This window comes from Triturus cristatus, chromosome 2_1 (genome assembly GCF_964204655.1).
Source record: "Triturus cristatus chromosome 2_1, aTriCri1.1, whole genome shotgun sequence".
Classification (NCBI taxonomy): Eukaryota; Metazoa; Chordata; class Amphibia; order Caudata; family Salamandridae; genus Triturus; species Triturus cristatus.
The window spans coordinates 171,327,861-171,349,794 of NC_140581.1; the positions used below are offsets into that span (position 1 = coordinate 171,327,861).

Sequence of the window (21,934 nt, forward strand, 5' to 3'; positions counted from 1 at the left end):
CTTTGACACCTGGCATAGATAAAAAGTTGAAGCTAGCAAAATACATTTTCCCAGGAAGGTAACTATCATACAGTGAACACCCAAAGTCCTAACTTGGTGTGAATAAACTTGTCTGACTGTGAATGCCTTTTTAATCTGATTATTAGCAATTTTGCTTAGTTTGATCAGTTTTCTAACCTGCCTTTACCTTTTCCGGATTCCCCGGTCCGCAGCGGCTTCACGCCAACTGTTTGCAGACGGAGGTCTTTGTTGGAAGTCCTTTTTTGAGTCTCTTCCAGCTACAAGCTGCTGAAGCAGGGACAGCACTCCAGGTCCCAGCAGCACCGATTTAAGTGGATGCTAAAACGGATGCGCAGCGGGCGCGCCCCTGTCGCACCCAAGGCGCGCCTAAGGCAAGCCCATTTGCGCCCATCCATGCCTAGACCAGGCCCAGGGGCAGAGACTCTGGTGCTTTCTTATGAGAAAAAACACGACTTCATTATTCATGTGAGACTCTGCGTGCTCTAGGTCCCCCTGTACTTCATACATGCAATAAACTCATTATTGAAGATTTAGCAACGTTAGAAAACACTCACTGTGCTTGTTGTAAGGTAATAATACCTTTGGTCCCAAACAAGATGCAAGATGACACCTTAAAACCCTCTGAGTCCTCTAGACCTCATAGTGAGCTCCAATTTGCCCTCATCAATGCAAAATCATTAGTCAAACACAAATCTAAAATAGCGGATTTTATTCATGATAATAAATTAGATGCCGTTTTTGTAACAGAAACTTGGGGTGGAGATGCAAGGATTTGAAGTCTTCAGACTTGATAGACTTCTGAAAAGAGAAGGAGGTTTGTCTCTAATCCACCGGAGCGAGTTAAGTACTCACTGCTCAGTGATTCCCTCCACAGAATGTGAAGCCTTTCTTTTCAAAATCATACCTCTTAAGCAAGAGACGTTTAGAGGAATATTAATTTATCGGCCCAACCTGGTCCTAAAACCACATTTCTGACTAGTTATCACTCATTAGTAGAACTAGGTCTCCAATCTAACTATTTTACCATTTTAGGAGATGTGAACTTTCATTTAGACTCAATGACAGACAAAGACACATCAGACCTCCTTGAAATGGCATCAGAATTAGGACTCATACAGATGATACAAGACCCTACACACTCAGTCGGTCATACTCTGGATGGCCTTTTTACTAACAATCCTGCCATCTTTAATCCTCCCACATTTCCTCTAGTGTGGTCAGATCATCATGCAGTACTATTTAGCTATAAGTTATCTCCACCTAAAACTGTGACCACACCAAACACAAAGGTAATCAGTAGACCCTGGCATAAAAAGGACCCCGCAACATTGGCAACTCAGTTGAAACAAAGTCAACCTGAACTTGAAATGGAAGTTGATTCATCAGCCATAAATTACACCACATGGCTCTAATCCAATTTTGCGAAGCTAGCGTCCATCACTACGGTAAATAAATACAGAGGGACACCATCGGCTCCCTGGTTTTCTGAGGCCCTGAGATTTGAAAAACAAGCCTGCAGGAGGCAAGAAAGAAACTGGCGCAAAAATTATAACGAACTTTAAAAACATTGTTATATAGCCATGCTAACAGACTATAAAAAAGCTCATTAATGAGAAAAGTCGGTATAATACGCAACAATTTGAAAATGCTGGCAATTCTAGTAAAGAATTGTTTCAGGTCATAAAGAAACTCACCATAGCTACTAAAAATAATTCCTCTAGTCATAACCAAGAATTCTGTAACAGGGAGGAGGAGCCTAGCGCGCAACCAAGATGGCCGCGTAGGCACAGGGCTCCCGAGGGCCTCCACAACTTCCCACGTCTATCCTGAATTTATCCTGATTCTATCGACGGGCTTCTACGGGCGAACCTACGTGGAGGTGATACCTGTTGTCTAAATCTGAATCGGACATCGGGAACCGGGATAGCATCGATTCCAAGTTGGCGGCCTACTCCGGACCTTGCCCCGGACTCGAGTTGGCATGGTGCCCGGGCAGAAAGTGAACAACAACGGCATGCGGGACTTGGACCGGTGCGCACCCCCTACTTTCACTTTCGGTTTCGGGTCTCCTCGCTGAAACTGAGGGGCCCTGGATTGTCAGCACAGATTTATAGTGGGACGACTGAGTACCCTGCCTGCTCTTTGACACTAGCCTGGACTACCTTTCGGGACCACCGAGGCTCCCTAGATTGGCTCTCTGGGGATTGCTCATCGTGTTGGTGGCCGACTCTCTTGGCGATCATCTGACAATGGCGGCTAGATTGGACGGAGATAAGCAAAAATCCAAGACGACTAGGCGGGGAGCTCATACTCAAGCTAACAGCATGGATCGCTATACCCAGTCGAGAGGTTCCCCTGTTGGCCCTCATAAGTCACCGGAGAGACGCAAGGATGGCCCGGGATAGTCGACGGAGTTAACATTGCAGGACATCATGGGTGCCATCGATGAGATGAAAGTGGCGGTCGGCCAGCAATTCGACACATTGGCCCATAAATTGAACGCGGTTTTGATCGACGTCAAACTAGTCAGAGCGGACCTTTCACAAACAAATGAAAAGGTCAAATCCTTGGGCCTGACGACGTCGAGTCTGGTAACAGACGTTTCCGACCTGCAAGCGGAGGTCCGTAATCTGCGGGCGTCCACTGCTTTGTCTGTCCGTCGACTGGAGGATTTTGAAAGTAGGGCTCGGCGGAATAATGTGCGTAATCGGGGTACCGGAGAAATCGGAGGTCCCTGCGGCTGACCTCTTCGTGGAAGACCTTGTGATCAACCATCTCGCACCCAAAGGCTTGAGTAAATTCTTTGCGGTTCAGCGGGCCCATAGAGTTCCGGGTGGTAAGCCCAAACCGGGCGCTCCCCCACGGCCCATCATCGCCAGAATTTTTCATTTCAGGGACAGGGATGCTATACTGCAGGCCTCGAGGGTGAGTGGGCCGACGAAGTTCGAGAACACTCATATCAGTTTCTACCCGGACTTCACACAATTGGTCCAAAAGCAGCGACAGGAGTTCATGGGCGTCAAACGACGGCTGAGAGACATGGACCTGAAATATGCGATGCTCTTTCCGGCCAGGTTGCGTGTTGAGTTTGAGGATCGGACGCACTTCTTTGATCGGCCGGAGGAGGTTGGAGATTGGCTTGATACCCTGCCTCAGCAGCGACGTCGAGAGGGACAGCCCGAAGGGAACGGAGCGGGCTTGGATGGATAGGAATAGACTTTTGGTTCCCGGTGACTGACACTTCCATATTTTGGTTTGGTGTTTCTATTCACTGCCCGGGGGTTGTGGGGTGCTCAGTGAGGCTCTTTCCTCCTCTGGGGTCTCTTTTTGTAGCGTAGTTAATGTTAGGGCGACAGGCACACTGCAAGTTGGGGGGGCTACATGGGCTCACGCAGGGGTGCAGGGTGGGGGGAGTTGTAACGGGAAGGTTGGGGGGGAGGGGGGGAGTTGGGGAATGTTTGAATGTTCTACAAGGCAACTTCACGCCATACGGTTGGTGGTCGGGATCGTGTTCTCTGGGGGGGGGTTGTGCGCTGGGATGGGATGGGGGTAGGGGATTGAGAGTACTCTCGTGGAATGTGAATGGCTTGGGGGATAGGATTAAACGCGGAGTAGTGCTGCAGTTTTTGAAACGGCTGTCACCAGATATTGTCTTTCTGCAGGAAACACATCTAATTGGGAATTCTTGCCATGCTATGAATAGGAGGGGGTATCGTCTTGTTGCGCACTCTGGTTTCACTTCTGGCTCACGCGGGGCGGGCATCCTGATCAGAGCCTCTCTCCCGTTGGAGGTGGACGATGTGATCCATGATGATAGGGGGCGGTATGCTGCACTTGTAGGCCGATGGGAGGGCAGAACCATCTCGCTTGTTTCTGTTTATGTCCCGCCAGGATTACAGACCGTCACTTTCGCTGATTTGGGGCGAATGGTCCTGGGACTCCCGGGGGGGGGTTCTGGTGGTGGGGGGCGATTTTAACTCTGTCGTATCTGGCGGGGCGGATCGTCACCCTCCCAGGGATCTCCCGGGGGCACAGGCCTGGCTGAGTGAATTTATAGATACCCTCGGACTGATAGACTGCTGGAGACTAATGCACCCGGGGCAGGCGCAATACACTTTTCACTCAGGAGCCCATGGGAGTTTGTCGAGACTTGATTATGTCCTTATGCCGGCGTCCCAAGCTGGGATGATTAGAGAAGTAAGACATCTGGCCCGGGGTATTTCCGATCACTCCCCACTACTGTTGCACATTGAGGTCACCCACGGGGCTGAGGGGAGGGTGGCACCGATAAACCCCTGGTACCTGCGTGATCCTAAAATCCGGGCGGACCTTGTCAAGTCTATTGACCGCTATTTCACTGAAAACGTAGAGTCAGTGTCCTCTGCTGTCTCGTTATGGGAAGCCTTCAAAACAGTGCTCCGTGGGCAGGCTCTTTCTCTCATTTCCCACTCCAAGAAAAGCAAGACTGAAGAGGTGGTTCGCCTTGAAAACGACATAGCCAAGTTGGAGGGGGACCTGGAACTGGGTGTTACGAAAGATGCGTTGCATGTTCTCAGTCTTAAGCAGCTCGACTATAGAGCGTTGGTTACTGACGCAGCCAAAGTGATGAGTAGAGAGCAACAGGGGCGCTTATATGATGTGGGGGACAAGGCTGGTAAATTCATTGCATGGTTGGACAAGAAGGAGAGAGCGAGTCGAGTGGTGCCGGTTATTGAGAGAGCGGATGGCGTGCGTGTGACTGACCCTGTGGAAATTGTTGAATGTTTCGCGACTTATTTCCGTGACGTCTATTCTCCAGTCTCGAATGGTCTTGAAGATGACTCTCATCTGTTGCTGAGAGATATAGTGTTGCCGTCTTTGTCAGAGGCGGATAGGGCACTGATGGATGCGACGTTGTCGCCTGACGAGATTGCTTTGGCCATTCGCTCGATCGCTTCTGGCAAGGCCATGGGTCCCAATGGCCTTCCCATTGAACTGTATAAATTGCGCCCGGACAAGATGGCGCCTTATCTCCGCAACATGTTTCTTGAGGCACGTGACGTGGGCTCCCTCCCCTATGATCAGCGTCTCGCTACCATAGCTGTGATTCGCAAGGAGGGGAAGCCGCGGGATCGGTGTATTTCTTACAGGCCCATCTCCTTATTAAATGCTGAGCCTAAAATTCTTGCTAAGGTTTTAGCTAACCGTCTGGTTGGGGTCGTCGGCGACTTGATCGATCCGGATCAGTCCGGTTTCATACCTCACCGTAATACGGCCCTGAACCGGAGGCGTCTTCATGGAGTGCTCGCGAGAGCGGAGTATATACGTGAACCGGCCGTTTTGGCGTCCTTGGATGCCACTATGGCGTTCGATACCCTAGAATGGCCATATCTTTGGGCGGCGCTTGCGAAATTTGGTTTTGGCCCCGGGTTTATCGGTTGGGTGAGGTTGCTGTATGAGGAACCGTTGGCCCAGGTAGTTGTGAATGGCAGAGTGTCGGCGCCCTTCGGGTTGGGAAGAGGCACGCGGCAGGGTTGCCCGCTGTCACCTCTCCTTTTTGCGCTTGCCTTGGAACCTCTGGCTGCCTGGTTACGATGGGAGCCCTCATTGCGCGGCATTAGGTGGACGCCTGAATTTGAGGACCGCATTTCTCTGTATGGGGACGACATTCTCCTGTACCTCACATCTCCCCGGCAGTCTTTGATAGTACTGGTCGATGTTCTGAACTCATTTGGTCGCAACTCCGGCTTGGTCATTAACTGGGCCAAGTCATGCGTCTATGTTCTCTCTGGGGACGCTCCTCTCCTTCCGCGTGGCTGCCCTATTCAGATTGCGCTGTCAGGGTTCAAATACCTGGGAGTGTTCATAACTTTGGACCCTGTAGCCCGTTATGAACGGAACCTACTCCCCCCACTCCAACGACTGAGGGCCGACGTCTCGAGGTGGCGACGGCTTCCACTTTCGCCGCTCGGACGCGCGGCGTTGTTTAAAATGATTTCGCTGCCACGATTCCTGTATGCACTGCAAAATACACTCGACGTCATACCGGCACGCTATTTCCGTGAGGTTGAGAGTTTGCAGAGGCGGTTGTTTTGGGATGGGCGATCCCGAATCGCTCTCACAAAATTGACACTCCCTTGGTATGTTGGAGGTATTGCACTCCCCGATATCAAGCGATATTATTGGGCGTCCCAATTGGCGGCGGTGAACCACGGGATGTACGGGCCGGCCCTGAACCCGGCATTCGAGATGGATAAAATGCTATTGCCTGGGGGGGACTATAATAGAGCACTCTATTCGAAGTCGCCTGGTGTGCAGTTGACAGGCCCAACAAAGATAGCGGTACGTGTGTGGCATGCTGCTAATGCTGCGATGGGTTGGAAGGACCGCCTGACTCGAGCGACTCCACTGTATGCTTCGGATAGGCTGGGCTGTTTGTGGAAAACCAAAGGGTTTGAGAAATGGGATATGATTGGCATATGTAAGGTGAGTGACCTCTGGGTGAAAGGGGAGTTTAAAACGTTTGAAATGCTGAAGGCGGAATATAAGCTAAACGACAGGGAGTATTTCCGATATGCCCAGGTCCGTCATGCGTTGCGCTCGGTTTTCCCTGATGCCACCGCTATCCCGGAAAATTCCCCGCTGGAGGATAGGGTGCTCGATGGCTACGTGCCTGACAGCACAATCTCCTTGATCTATAAAAAGCTTATCAACGATCGGGCGGATCGGTTGACCCGCTTGAGGGAGATCTGGGTGGCTGACGGTTTGGAATTAGATGACGAGGACTGGGTCTCGGCAATAGCCTCCCCGCGGGAGGTGGCAATTCCGGCCCGCCTTCGGTTCGTACAACTAAAGATACTCCATAGAGTGTATGTCACTGGTCCCCACCTGATGCGCATGGGTTTCTCCGTGGATGGGATGTGTAAGCGTGGCTGTGGTTCGCTGGGTACTTTCCTTCACATTATATGGGAATGCCCTGAGGTGGCGCTCTTTTGGCGTCGGGTGCATGCGGTAATGGAGGAGGTCACTCACGTTGCGCTGCTTCCAGAGGCTAGGAGATGCCTGCTGAATGTGTGGGAGCCAAACGATTATAATGTGGCACAGACACGGTGGGCGACTTTGGGAAATATGGTGGCCAAACGTAACATTGCCCAGTTATGGGGTTCCCAGAGGCCGCCCACGGTCTCGGTGTGGAAGGAGAATATGGATTGGTGCATGTTTAGAGAAAAGACGGTGTATGTAGCGAGAGGCAAGCCGCGGAAATGGACAGGGGTGTGGGGTCCGTGGAACGCCTATCGCGGAGACATCTGTGCCCCTCCACTGGCTGTTGTGCTAGATGCCTCTTCGTCCCCCTAGCCGAACATTCCTCGTCTGTTAAGTCACGAGTGTGTTACAGTTTGCTTTTTCCTCTGCTCCCGTGCCCCCCTCCCTTCTCTGCCGCTGATCATTGGTTCCCTACCCCGGGGAGCGCGTCCTGCTATTTACAATGTCTATTGCCTTGTTTGTGTGTAATGTTTCTTAATTTTAAATTGGAAACTGAAACCGTATTTCATATTGTCATTCAATTGTTGCTTCTGCCTTCATTGGGTGAGATGATGGACTGATGGGCTCCCCGGATTGACCAATCTGTATAACAGTGAATGATAGGTTTCATGCTACCTAGCGGCCGGCCCAAAGGGTTGTAGGCCCATGTTTGTAACTCATTGAAGTCCAATAAAGGTTTCTTTCAACAAAAAAAAAAAAAAAAAAAAAAAGAATTCTGTAACACAAATAGCTACACTTCTCTCTGCTGCTAAATCTGGATCCCCAGATGACCCTTGTCCCCCTAGGACTCTACAACTTGTAAATCAGAACATCACACCCCACCTTTCATTAATATTTAATCAAATGTGTTAGAAATGGGATTTCTGGTTGGCTAAGGCTTGCGCCAAAGCCAGGCAGAAACCACCACTCCAGTCAGGGCAAGGGAGTTACACGCCAAAGATAACCCCTGCTCACCCCCTTGGTAGCTTGGCACGAGCAGTCAGGCTTATCCCGGAGGCAATGTGTAAAGCATTTGCGCACACACACAGCAACAACATCCCAGGCACACCACAAAAGGAACTCCACACAAGGTTATATCAAAAATAGCCTTTGTATTCTCATAACACATTAGAATAGTAATCACACAATATACACTGTGCCAACTGGCACGGGGCTACATTTACAAGGGATTATTTACACCTGACAGGGCCAACTGGACTACTGTCAGTACCATCCCAAAGTGTACTTAGTAAAAGTAAAACAGATCATAAACATACAACCAGTAAACACTAGTAATCACCGTACCTAGCATCAGCCTGTAACATAATCTACATTATGCACAACATCACATCAGGCGCAAATTACATTCTGCGCCAACTTCACCAGCATAAACACATTATGCAGTCCTCTCACAAGTCTAAACACATTAGACCCTAAACTCCTAAACGCAACTCACATTAGGGGCATAAATCAGACAGAGACATAATCTCACTAGCATAAACCATAATATGCAAAACAACCTCATAACCATAAAAGACCACATTTAGAGGTATAACACAGGGTGCATAAAACATACTACATGAATTACATTTCCTAGCACCACATCACATTAGCACAGGGTCTCCTACAAAGACCATAGTAGAGGCATACATTACATTAGGGCCTGGCGCCCTACATACCTCCCCTTCCCCCTTGGCCAACTGGCCATCTAAAAAGGGGCTCAAATGCCCTGTGTCCCCAAAGTCAGGGCGCGCTGCCTAGCAGCGGAATCCAATTGCGCCACTGCGCAAACCTAAACGGTGCAGCTGCCCACTACTTGCTGGGCAGCTGTGTATCTCAAAGCAAAGCATGGCACCACTGTGCCTCTTCTGTCCCCCCCCCTCAGGGACCAAATAAAACTTGCCCCAACGGTGCAGCTGGCTGCGCTCTCGCAGGGCAGCTGGGGTCAGCCATGAGGACTAGCACTGGCACTATACGTGCTGTAGGAGCCCCCATGGGGACTCTGGAATACTAAATTGCCCAATCTGTGCAGCTGCCCGCTATCAGGTGGGGCAGCTGTGTAGGGTAAAACAAATGAAACACTGGCACTGACGGTGCCTTGTGGGCCCCCCTGGGACTCAGGGAATCCAACTTGTCCCCTTGTTGCAGCTGTCCACATTTTTGTGGTGCAGCTGGGAAGATCTAGTGGGGCACTCACCAGCTCCAAAACGAACTTTCCCCCAATGAACTGTGGGGCCCACTGGGGCTCTTCCTTGCACCCAAGAAGCGGTTCAACAACGATGGAGCGGCCCGCTGCCTCTCCCAACCCGAACTCCCTCGAGCTCCACTCACCGGCTGGGGCAGAGGCAGGATTCTCCCCTTAGCAGCGGCGGCAGCACTTCTCTCGCGGGGCTTCCCTTTTCTCCTCGGAGCCCCGCGCTGCCGTTGGCGGCATCTGCCGCATTTTCTCTTCACCCGGGCCCCCTCCTGGGACTCTACAGCGGTGCCGGTGGAGGCGGGATAGGCTCCCCTCCTCTGTTCTTCGCCGGGGCTCTCTTCTGCTTCACAGGAGCCCCGGACTGCGCGCACCTCACTCGGCCGGTCCCTCTCATCATGGGACATATGTGGAAGTGGAACCCTCGAAGATCCAAGGCGGGAGCAGGCCCCGCCCACCAGCAAGCGAACGTGACGGCCTGCTGGGTCGCCATGCGATCGCGGCGGCCGTTTCCCTTTTCTCCTCCTCTTGCGGCCATGCGGGGTGGGCACCCGCTAAGGAAATCACACGGAAGCGGGGTGGGCACCCGTTCTTCCGAAAATAAGCATGCAGGAGGTGGCCAAAACGTGGACCAGGAGGGGTAGGCACCCTCTATTTAAAGAAAGGCATGAGCGGGGTGGGCACCCGCGATATTAGCAAAGTGCGGGGTGGGCACCCGCCTGCAAACAAAGAAACAAGTGGGGTGGGCACCCGCAACAGGCACAAGGCAGGGGAATCCCTACGCTGGGGATTGTCTCCCAAAAGGGGCTGCAGCTGTGCGCTTTCCATCAGCTGGGCAAATCAAAATATAGTGATCCCAGGCACTAGCTGAAACAAAAGTCTAGGAGCATAGAAAGCAAGTCCCTAGGAAGGAAGGGGCAATGCAGGGCCCAGGGAGGCCAGCCCTCCCCTGGGCCCCAGCAGCAGCACGCCCCCATAGGATCAGAACACTGAACTGAACATTTACATGGGGTCACAGCCCCTTCTTTTATACACCATTTCCTTTGTCTAAAAGGTGCAGGCAATGGGAGAACCAGATACAACTGGTTCAGGGGAGCTTTGGAGCACTTTGTTTTGCCCAGCTCCTCTCTCCCTTTCACAGGACAGGCTAGGTGCTCAGACGCACCACAGGGGGTGGAGCCATCATTGTGGAGGGAAGGCACAGTCCTATTCAGGTCCCTGGTGCATCTCCTCCCTCCCATCTACATGCAGATCTCTCCATTTACCACCGGGCAGACTCACCCTGGCTCCTGGAATTTCCCAGCCCTCTCCGCTCCTGTCAATCACAAGCCAGACAGTCACTACACATTTATTACACAGACATGCCAGCTTCTAGAAGTGGCACTTCTACACAAGACACCGTAAAGCCGCACACATCATCGCGCAGCATTCAATCTCACGAGTTCGCACATACCAAACTCGACCCTGCACTCCTCTCACATCAGGACTTAACACGGTCACTCAGATTCCCCGTGCATTCCTATGGGAGGGCAGGTCAGTCTCACTAAAACATACACAGAGCGCACGCACTTTACGCTGGACCCCAGTGCTAAAGTGCTCAGAGGCCTAAAATTACCAACACCAGGTTACAAAAAAAAGGCTAGGAGAATGCAAAAAGTTTCGGGGTGAACTGCCAGAAGGGCCAAGTCCAACAAAATGCTTATGCAAGGATCATTTCCTAGCATTTGGAAACAGGCCTGTATTCTCCCCCTTATTAAAAAAACAAACCTGGACTCTAGTGATCCTGTTAACTATCGTCCCATAGCGAGACTAACGCTCCCGGCAAAAATCATAGAGAAAATAATCAATGTTGAACTCTCCAATTTTATTTCAGAAAATCAACTCTTATACCATAGTCAATTTGGATTCAGAACAAATCATAGCACTGAGACTGCTTTGATAAAAAACACGGAAGAAATTCGCATGACATTAGATAGCGGAGGGTCAGTAGCCCTTACTCTGCTGGACCTGTCCGCAGCGTTCGATACCATGGACCATGGTCTCTTGGTGCACCGCCTGAACGCTAAAGGGATTGGAGGAAAGGCCCTCTCACTTTTAACATCTTTTCTATCAGGGAGTTCCCACTCGGTACATTTAGGTCAGTTTAAATCATTACCATTTATCCTGCCTTGTGGGGTCCCTCAGGGCTCTTTGTTGTGCCCGACGCTTTTTAACATATATGTCTCTGAACTTGCCCTGCTGATTAGAAGTTTCAACCTGAATCCTACATCCTACACTGACGACACCCAGTTGGTGATCTCAGCGGTGGATAAGAATGTTAATCATGCACTATAATTACATGACTTCATGACTGCCCTGAGTAGCTGGATGAGTAGGCATTGCCTAAAATTAAATTTGAACAAAACAGAGGTGGTACTGTTTGGCAACCTTTTTCCACCTTGGTCTTCTGCCTGGTGGCCAGATAACCTGGGCTCTCATCCTATTCCAGTAGCAAAAGCCAAGAACCTTGGCTTCATTATGGACGAGAAACTTAACTTCGAGACCCAGGTATCTAAGGTTGTGTCCTTAAGAAGAATTCTTATTCCCAGAAACACCAGAAAAACTGTTGTGTCCGCGTTAGTCTTGTCCAAACTGGACTATTGTAATGGCCAATATATAAATCTTCAGGCCAGACTACATAGGAAGTTGCAGGCGGTACAGAATGCTGCCCCCAGATTAATCCTGGATGTTCCCAAATATCAATGAATAGCGAAAGGCATCCAGGATCTTCACTGGCTCCCGGTATGCCAGCAAGTCAAATTTAAAGCGCTTTGCGTTGCTCACAAGGCTCTGCACAGAGAAGGTCCTAAATTTCTTGGAAATAAATTTAGCTGATACTCTCCAAATAGATCTCTTCGATCAGCCAATGCCAGTTTGGTGACCCCGGTTAGAATTATAAAGGCGAGCTGGGGTGGTAGGAGTTTCAGTCACAGTACAACTAGGTTGTGGAACCCTCTTCCACTTTATCTCAGGACTATACCTACGCTCCTCGCCTTTAGAAAACAACTTAAGACGTGGCTTTTCAGAAATTAGCTACACCTCAGTGCAGTATGTTTGATCCTGAAAGCGCCAAGACATCTACGGGTATACCGTGCTATATAAGTTTCAATAACATTAACATAAACATTAACATAACAATATTTAGCATGGACGTTCACTATCAGGTTGTGCAATTAAGGTCAGTGATGAAAATTATCCCTGCAGGTAAAGCCAGTACATCAAACTATCCCTTACAAAACAAAGAAGAGCATTGGAAAAACACAATAGGAGCAGCAAGAACTATTGTACAAGTGGGCCAATACCATGGTGCAAACTGGGCAAGGGACAGGGAGGGTTAGCCATTTTTGACAAGAAACACTAGCTGTGGAACCGTGATCTCTGGTGTTCCAGGAAATGAGCAACTTTGATTAGCAAGTTTGATTTAAAAAAATCAATTTGAGTGTTCTACACGCAATTCAAGAGATCAATTTCAAGCACTGAAGTTTCTGTTGAATCGAAGCTGCATAAACGTCTTGGGGGACACTGACCATTGCTCGTCGCAATGTTCTAAAACTTTTGGAGAATTGGTAAGATCTTCTTCAGTGCTCCCAAAACAGCGAGTTACAGTAGTCTACAGTTGAGCTGCACAATTGTGGCCTTGTAATGTTAATCTAGGATTGGATATAGTTTAGTCAGAATTTTTAGACATAATCTGCAGTTTTTAGGTCTCGCTCGCGAGATTTAATGTTTTTCAGAAGAGGGGCTTGAACCCGCCCTTCTTCTCCCCTCTTCTCCATTGGCTGGCCTCTTAAATGCTGGTCAGCCATTGGAGAAGAGCTTTGTCTCTCCAAACAAGCCCCGTCTTTTTCGGATTCGGGGGCGTGTTTTTTCGCGTCTTTCTCTTTTTCGTACTCCCTGCCCCTTTTACACGTGGTGGGCGTGTTTTTTTTTTTTTTTTTTTTTTAAACATCGGAAGGTTCGCCCATTTTATGCGTGGTCTTTACGGAGCGGGACGTGGGGCACGGAGCATGGCCCGGCCGGAGCCCCGCAGCCTCGAGGAGCGGATCTTGGAGGAGAACATCCTGCTCCTACGAAAGCAGCTGGTACGGAGCTCTCTTGTACGGTACTGAATCGCCGTGGCAGGCATTGATTCTCCTGCAGCAGATATCAATCACCCCTGCATCAGCCCTCAGTCTCTGCCAAACCCTTTACTACTGCAGATGCCCCCGCCCAGATATCACGCGTGCACCAAATGTCACCCCTGTAACAGCCTTCCGTGTACACACAATTTCTCACTGCTGTAAAAACTGTGCAGATCTCGCGCACCCCAGACATCACAGTTGTGACAGCCCTTCTATCCTTTTTGTAAATGCAGCCTTTATGCAAATCCCATCCCTTTAACGACTCTGAATCTACACACCACCTTTTTACTACTGCAGATCTCACTGTTAGCAAATCTCACGGATGTCCCAAATTTTGCCCCATGTAACAGCCCTCACTCTGCTCTAAATCTCTGATCGCTTTTAATCAAACGGTGCACACCTCTTGTGTATCCCACCCTTGTAAATTCACCAAACCCGTATCGACATTTCACAGCTGTAAATACAGAGGGCGCAAATCTCACCCCTTAAACAGTAGTCTATGAGCACCAAACCTCTCAATACTGCAGATCCCATCCCTTAGGCAAATCTCACGACTTTGGCAAATCTTCCCCCGGAAAACAACCCTCGGTTTACCCCAAATCTTCTCTTTCCTTGAAAACAAACGTGCACATCTCTCACATGCAGCCCCCCCGTAATAGCTCTCGATCCGCAAAACGTACTACTGCAAATACCGCACCTTAAACAAGACTCAACTCTGCAATAACCCATACATCCGCGTAGCAGAATTGTCAAATGCACCAAATCTCTTCACGCAACTAACACTTCACAGGGTACCAGGTCCCAAATCTTTATTTGCATAGCGTTTTTTTCCAGGTAATTTTCACCTTGCACGAAATTAGGCAACTCGGCAGACCTAGATCACTTATACACGAGCACCTTCTTGCACCATATTTTCCCTATCGACTGCTTGCGGCTTATTACTCTGTGTCCACCTTTTGTTGTATTGACTCTGCTCAGTCTCTCACATCTGGACGCTGTAACTTATGATCGGTAAACGCTGTGCGATTGCGTGGTTTTCAGTTGTCAGAGCGTGCAGCGTTTCCCTGTTACACGATGTGCATTCTTAGGGCGCTCGGAAGCACATATGCATGTCAAAGCGCCTCGGGACCTCGCCCAGTGGTAGGAAGCGCTGTATGAATAATAAAAGTATGGTCGCTATTTAACCACCCAGGAAACGCTTTCGTCATCGCAAGGAGGGGGGAAGCGCTATACAAATATAGCTCTTCCCAAAACCCTGACCCACTTACACAGCCTGTTTACTTTTTTTTTTTTTTGCACTGAACAGCACTCGTCATTGCACTGTTTCTCTGTGTGCTACCTCGTGCACCAGTCAGACACCTCATTCTTTGATACACCCAGTGGCATTGCTGCGTGTTGTGGTGTGCAGGGCACTATTCTTCCCTTGCACTAATATCTCCCTTGTTTTGCATCCAAAATGTCCCTGTGGCCTGCACTTCATACAGCCTTTTCACCCCGGATGTGGTCGTTTGTCGACATGGACTTTCTGGCCATGCACCCTTTTCCCTGATATCCCCCTCGCCGGGTGCAGAGCATAGCTCTGTGTGTGTGGGTGGCTTTGTGTGTGTGGGTGCAAATGCAATAGGTCTCGCATTTGAGAGTGATTAAGCTATTGACATTGTAAAAAACAATGCTGTTTCTTTAAATGTTTTAAAAACAAAAACATAAACAAAAATAATGTCATGAGCAATGCCAATAGCTCTAACTTTAATAATGCCGAGACCATTGTATTGTAAATGCTTGTTCATTATCTGGTTTGTCTGAAAGTCAAATAGGGCCCCAAGTGTTTTGAATTTCTGGAATACTTGAATGCTATGGTAAACAATAGACGCTCCCTGTACAATGGTTTTAGTTTGGCTAATACATGCATTGACCCTACTTTGAAAAGTTCAGTCTTTTGTTTATGATTACCTTATCATTGTAAATCACAGCCAATTATGTTTGTTCAAACAATGTCTTAGTGCCTTGATCAATGTTACTGCAGAGGGGGACAATGGCCTTTGGTTTCGGAGAACATGTGGAACCACCTCCAGATTCCAAATAGCAAGCTGTGAAGGGTCTTTGTATGTATGCTGATTAGACTAGGGAACAGAGCATTTCAGGATCCTCCAATTTTACATTGGGTGCTGCTACTTGAAATCCTTCTATCCCCTCTTCTCCATCATAAACCACTCTTAGCATTCCTAATTCTTTTGATTAGATCAAGTCCAGGTTACATTTTAGGGTTTGCTTCATAGCTACTGATGCATTGTGGTTTTTGTATGTCTTCCCTCAGGCTGAGATCCAGACATGAGATCTTCAGTGACTCAAATTATACTATGAACACAGGCATGCTTTTGTGATCTTTTTCATGCATTACTGCCAAGTTCTGCAACAGGATCCATCCCACGTTCCATTCTAAAGTTTAGTTCTGTCTACTTGTTACTTCCTGGAAACTCTGTGCACTTAAGCAGAGAGCTGGGGGATGGACATTACCTTCTCTCAAGATGCCCTCTATTATAGCTATCTCACAGACCTATTCTGTGACCAAGTCAATCCTGCCCTCAGTGTTTATGAGCTAGAAGGAAGCTGGTTTCTTACTTCAGAATTAGTGCTATCAGTTGCCATTACTGGGAGCTCTAACCATCTACTCCATTTTCCTACACTGCTCTGTGAACCTGAGACGCATCCTGAATCCTACGACTACATTTGCAGTTTCTGCCTTCTTTCCCCAGTTGCCTTGTGTAGCACTGCATTTTATCTGTTTCTTCCTTCTGATACAGTTTCACTTATTTCAGACTTTCATTAATAGCCTGATAGACTGAATTTCCGTCTCATCCCTTTTGGGCTTCTTACCACTTATTTACAGAGTTGCAAGGTGGCCTTTTATCCCTTTTTTATCGCTTTTGTCCGGACCCCAATTTTGAGTTGCAATGCAAGTTCCATGTATCGGTGAGGCATTAGATGCCAGTGCTTCTTGGGTACATTCTTAAGTTCCTTGCTCTGAAACCTTGTTCATATTTTCCTATCTCAGCAGGGCCTTACTTGTCCTAATGCCTGTTGTGTACATCCTTCTCTTGATCTCTTATTTTCTGTTCCTGATGTTTAAAAACGTGTTAATGATTTCTTGCCTTAGTTCTCTCCTAGCCATCTCTATTATTGCCAAAGATAGTGTTAGTGTAGTATTTGTCTCTGACTCCTATTCTTTCGTATTGTCTGGTTTCCCACTATAGATCTTTATGTATCCTGCATTGTGGTTATTATTTCCACAGTGGTTTTAAGATCCATTTCTACATCAGTCCACTGTCTATTGCCGTCATGTGTCCGTTTGTAGTCAGTCTTGGTTCACTTTACGCTGAGGACAAAGGTTTCTGTAACAGCAAGTCAAAACTATGACTACTATGACTTTTCTCTATGATTGTGGTTAAGAACAATCGGTTAGTATCAACGCAAAGGGTTTTCCCATGCTATCGACAGACACTTTGTCATATACTAGTACATTCCTTACTTTGATCAAACCTTGCTATTCTGTACTATTGCCTGTCTGCTGTCATTCTCGTTTTGCCCGTCTGCTGTCATTCTCGTTTCTGCTTACTTCCATTTCCTGTCCCATACAATCCAGTGTTCACAGTTTCTGTTTTTTTAAGCAGCCTGGCATTTTCTTTATCCTAGTACCTTGCTAAGTGTTACTTCATGAACCACGTATTCCTGCTTCGCTCGCTGACAGCTGAGAACCCTGTGTAATACTATGGGGCATTTTAACTGGTGTTGCCGACCTATCCCCACATATGGCTGCCATATTCAATCCTTTTAAAGAGATTTGAGCCATCACTCCACATTAGCCTCAGCCCCAGACATTGTGCTCAATCTTCCAGCAAGATGTGATGGTCTAAAAGAAGTAAAATACAAGATATTATGACATCCTGTCTGGACCTCCAATTGCGATCCACTGTACACGAACCAGGTGAAAGTATGAGCCTAAATCGGCATTTATGTCTGTAAGTTTGGAAAAGGGCAAATCATTCTTAAAGAAATGCAAGAAGAGATGCACACCCATAAACACACAAAATAACCAAGTAACATGCTGGTTCACATTACTTCATGGTACCTGCAGATTGGAAAATACTGGAATAACTACTCAGGAATGCAGGGTGTTATGGTAGGAATGGGTGTTTTCATTCTCAGAGGTAATGCCAGCTCTCTATGATGAACCTTGTGAAAGAAGCTGCAGCACAATAGGCAGAAGGTCAGAACTGTTGACTTGATCCAACACTTTACAAGGAGAAAAGGCATGGAGCCTTCATGATTAAGACACTTTAGAGGTTTGCCGCCCATCATGTACAATACCAGTATTACAAAGCTATCACTGTTTTAGAAAGAAATACAATCTGTGTCGCCAGGAAGCAAGTAGTACGCTTTTGCTCATTCATCTGAAGATCAGTTTACCAGAATCACAGACCAACACACAAAAACAAGTCCTCAAGCAGGTGACTAAGCACCTGTTTTCTTTTGCTGCTGTAAACCGGTGGGTGCACAAAATTCACAATTCAAAAACAGAATAGGATTCTCAATACCACAAAGACAGGCACAACGTATAAGTGCATTGTTAAAAAAGAGAGTGTACAATAAGGAGAAAACCACATATACAATGCACGAAGCAGCCTGTGGTTGTCACACTAGGAATGAAAAAGGGAAATGAGGTGCATGTGCAGCTGAGCAGTGTAGAGAATATGCATAGCACACAGCTTTGGTTTAAGACAGTTGAAATTCTACCAAAAGAGCAGGCCATACATGTTGGGAATCAAAGACAGCGAGCATGTAGCAATATGAATGGTGTACATCTTTACCAATGTCAAATGCTCAAGAATAATAATCTATCGGTATCACAGAAACAATGGCACAATTACAATTAGAAAATACTGGACAAAGAAAAAAACCTACGTCTGAGTTTCTGTTTGCAGTCCCAAGGATACACAGAGGAGCAGATCTTTTCTAGATGTTGGTCTTCTGCACAGTGCATAATAAAGAACAACTTCCACAACATGCTGTTTGACAATGTTCCATAAGGCATTTCGGACATGAAAAGCCAAATTCCCAACCTGTGTTCATGGGAGACAAAGAGGCAGTTTAACACAAAACCATCTTAAGATGTTCCAATGGCTTTTTGTAGAGGAACAGTTCCCCTTTGAAACACAAGAAAATATTTTCAGATACGCCGAACACATCTCAATTTTTAATAATACTGAAATTCAATTGCTCTGTCACTTAGCAAAATGCAATGTTTGACTTGTTAATTAATCTGCTAAAGATATTATTAGACTATTTTTATGAGTGAATCACAGTAATAAAGAACGTATACCACTTCTATTCCATTATGTTAGAAGCACCTATTGATACATTAATAAAAATATAAGTTTTCTGTGGTATTACCTTTTACCTATTGGCAAATGTATTAAACTTTAAGTCACACACAAGTAGAAAACATGTTAGTGGAAGTGTGCATAGCATTAATTAAAAATGTTTGTTTATGGATGGCAATGCTTGTATTTCACTGGTTTAAGGTATTTATCTATTTATTTATAACGTTTTAGATAGCGCAAACGTGACCCACAAGGGTATCAGAGCGCTTTACAGTATACATTATAAAACTTAAAAAGATGAGGTAGATTATATAGCGCGAACGTGACCCACGAGGGTATCAGAGCGTATACATTATAAAACATAAAAAGATGAAGTAGAATACAAGCATTTGATATTTGTCATTACGTACAAAAGAGGTATAAAGTATATGGATAACATATGTGACTCTAAGCCAGCAGGACATTGCACTATATACAGTTATTGAGCATTAGGTGGTTGTGATAATAAACATACATATAATATTCTCCTTCGATCCACCATGGGTATGAGGTATATGGATAATACAGGCGACCCGTGGCCGACTGAGCTTTACACTAAATACAGTTATTGAGTATTTGAGTGGATGTGGTACTAAACATACATATAATAATCTCCTTCACTCCACCGGAGGTAGGCAATGATATGAGGATCGTATATGTGACTCGATGTCAGCATAGAATTAAGTCTTAGGACGTGAATTTGTTCATTAGTAGTATTTTTACTTCTTTTTTAATGCGGTAAAGGAAGAGATTCCACGTACCACTGGAGGTAAGGAGTTCCATATCTTTGATGCAATCCCTGAGAAAGTTCTGCAACCAGTTCTCTTTTTATGGAAGGATTGAGGTTTCAGAAGTAAAGTACTCGCACTTCGTAGTTGTCTGCATCCTCCCGACCTTTCTAGCTTAAGAGCTAAGTAACTTGGTGTATTGTTATGTAGTGCTTTATGGGTCATGCAGGCAACCTTTAGATGTATTCTTGCCTCGTAGGGCAACCAATTCAGAGCTTTCAGGGTCGGAGAGATGTGGCTACTTCTTTTCGTTCCTGATACCAGTCTAGCCGCAGCATTAAGTGATGCCCTCAGCGGAGCCAGCTTGAATTTGGGGAGACGGCAAAGAGTGGTGCTTCCATAGTCTAATCTTGGTAGCACTAGGGCTTGCACTGCCTTTTTTAGGTCGGCCTGCGGGAGGAAGGGTTTGAGTTTCCTTATTATACTCAACTTGTGATTAGCTCCCTTAGTGGCATTAGTGATGTGCGTCTGCATATTCAGGTGTTTGTCTATGGTGATTCCTAGGGACTTTGCGGAGTCAATGATGAGGGGATTACGGTCAAAGGAGGTTAGGTGTTTTAACCATAGGTCAATCATAAGTGTGTGATTAGGTGGAGAGATGAGAATGAATTCCGTTTTTTTGGTATTCAGCATGAGGTGGTTGTTAGTGAGCCAACTTTGCGTGTTCTGTAGAATAGCATTGAGGGAAATGAAGTCTTCTGGAGTGGAGATTTTCAAATACAGTTGGGTGTCATCCGCATACAGGTGATATAGAATATTCGCTGATTTCAATGCGTTCGTCAGGGGTTCCATTAATAGGTTGAAAAGAATAGGTGATAAGGCTGATCCCTGTGGAACGCCCAGGGTGACCACGGAGGGTTGAGAGAGTGAGTTCTTCATCTTGATTCTTTGTGTTCTGTTATTTAGGAATGAGGAGAACCATTGTAACACTGTGCCCGTGAGGCCCATCCTTCGCTCCAATAGGGACAATAGGTTGTCATGCTTGACCGTATCGAAGGCAGAGAATAGGTCAAGTATCATTAGACAAGATTCGTTGCGGTCCAGCATTTTTAGTAGGTCATCCATTATGTGTGTGAGTGCAGATTCTGTGCTGTGTCCTTGACGGAAGCCAGATTGGTGACTGTCTAGGAGGCTGTAATTCTCAATATGGTTGCACACATTTCTCTAGCAGTTTCGCAAAATGTGGATGTTGGATATAGAGCGGTAGTTGTTGAGATCAGATGGAGTGGCGTCAGTTTTCTTTAGTATAGGTGTGACCTGCCCTATTTAAGACAGAATTTGTACACATTTCTCTAGCAGTTTCGCAAAATGTGGGTGTTGGATATAGGGCGGTAGTTGTTGAGATCAGATGGAGTGGCGTCAGTTTTCTTTAGTATAGGTGTGACCTGCCCTATTTAAGACAGTCCGGAATGGAGTCTTGTCTCAGAGAGGCGTTTACTATCTTAGCCCATATTGGTAGGATAGATGATTTTAAAATTTTGAATAGTGCAGGAGGAAGGGGGTCAGAGAAGTGATTGGAGGGTGTTATAGATTATTTGTTGAGAGATTGGCGAGAAGGTGTGCCATGAGGCATTGTTTTTTGTGACTTCACTCTGGAGTATTAAAATGGACTTTGAGTTGTGCGCAACATTTAGTATCTTGGGCCACAGGTTGTGGGAGGGCCCTCTTAGATTGGATGTCGAGCTCGGTGGTCTTAGTCTTTTCGCAGAAGAAATTGGCAGGCACATCGCAGATAGGTGTAGCCAGGTCATTTAGTTCCCTGAAGTTAGTCGTGTTGCTTGTTTGTTGCTTGACGATTTCAAAGAATGTTTTTGGGACGGTTGGTTGTTTTGTTCAACTGGGTTCTGAAAAAGTCTGCCTTTGCCTTAAGAATCTTCCTGTTGTATGAGTTCCTTAACCTTCTAAGGTGATCTAGGTGATCAGTGGTGGGTGCTGATTTCCATAGTCATTCTGCAACTCTCAGCTTGCGGCGCTCTGAGTTCAGGGTCTCATTGAACCAAGGTTTGGAAATTTTGGAAGACATGTTTTTTTCTTGGAGGGGCGCTGTAGAGTCAAGGACTTCAAGCATAGTGGAATTGTAGTAGGCTATGAGGACATGTACATCAGTCATGTCCGTCGAGGGGGTCAGGGCGGAGTTGCATCGGTTTACCAAGGTGATGGGGTTTATATTTTGCAAGTTCCTTTTCCATCGCTTTGTTTTTGAGGGTTGGCCCATTTTTTTAGTTACCTCGATATTGATGGAGAAGAGGATACAGTGATGATCAGTCCAGTCGCATGGGGTGATGGATTCTATTAAGACGGTGTTCGTTTTTGTTATGATGAGGTCCAGTGTCTCTCCCTTCTTGTGGGTGG

General features: G+C 46.9%; 1 protein-coding gene across 1 annotated transcript in view; it reads right to left on the bottom strand.

Annotated features, from left to right (window-relative positions):
- Positions 1–21,934, bottom strand: part of EPG5 (ectopic P-granules 5 autophagy tethering factor) — a 595,944-nt gene that overhangs the window by 417,049 nt on the left and 156,961 nt on the right. The window contains exon 11 of the mRNA XM_085629140.1: positions 18,337–18,494. Within this exon, the coding sequence (XP_085485266.1) occupies positions 18,337–18,494 (158 nt within the window). The remainder of the gene's footprint in view (positions 1–18,336; positions 18,495–21,934) is intronic.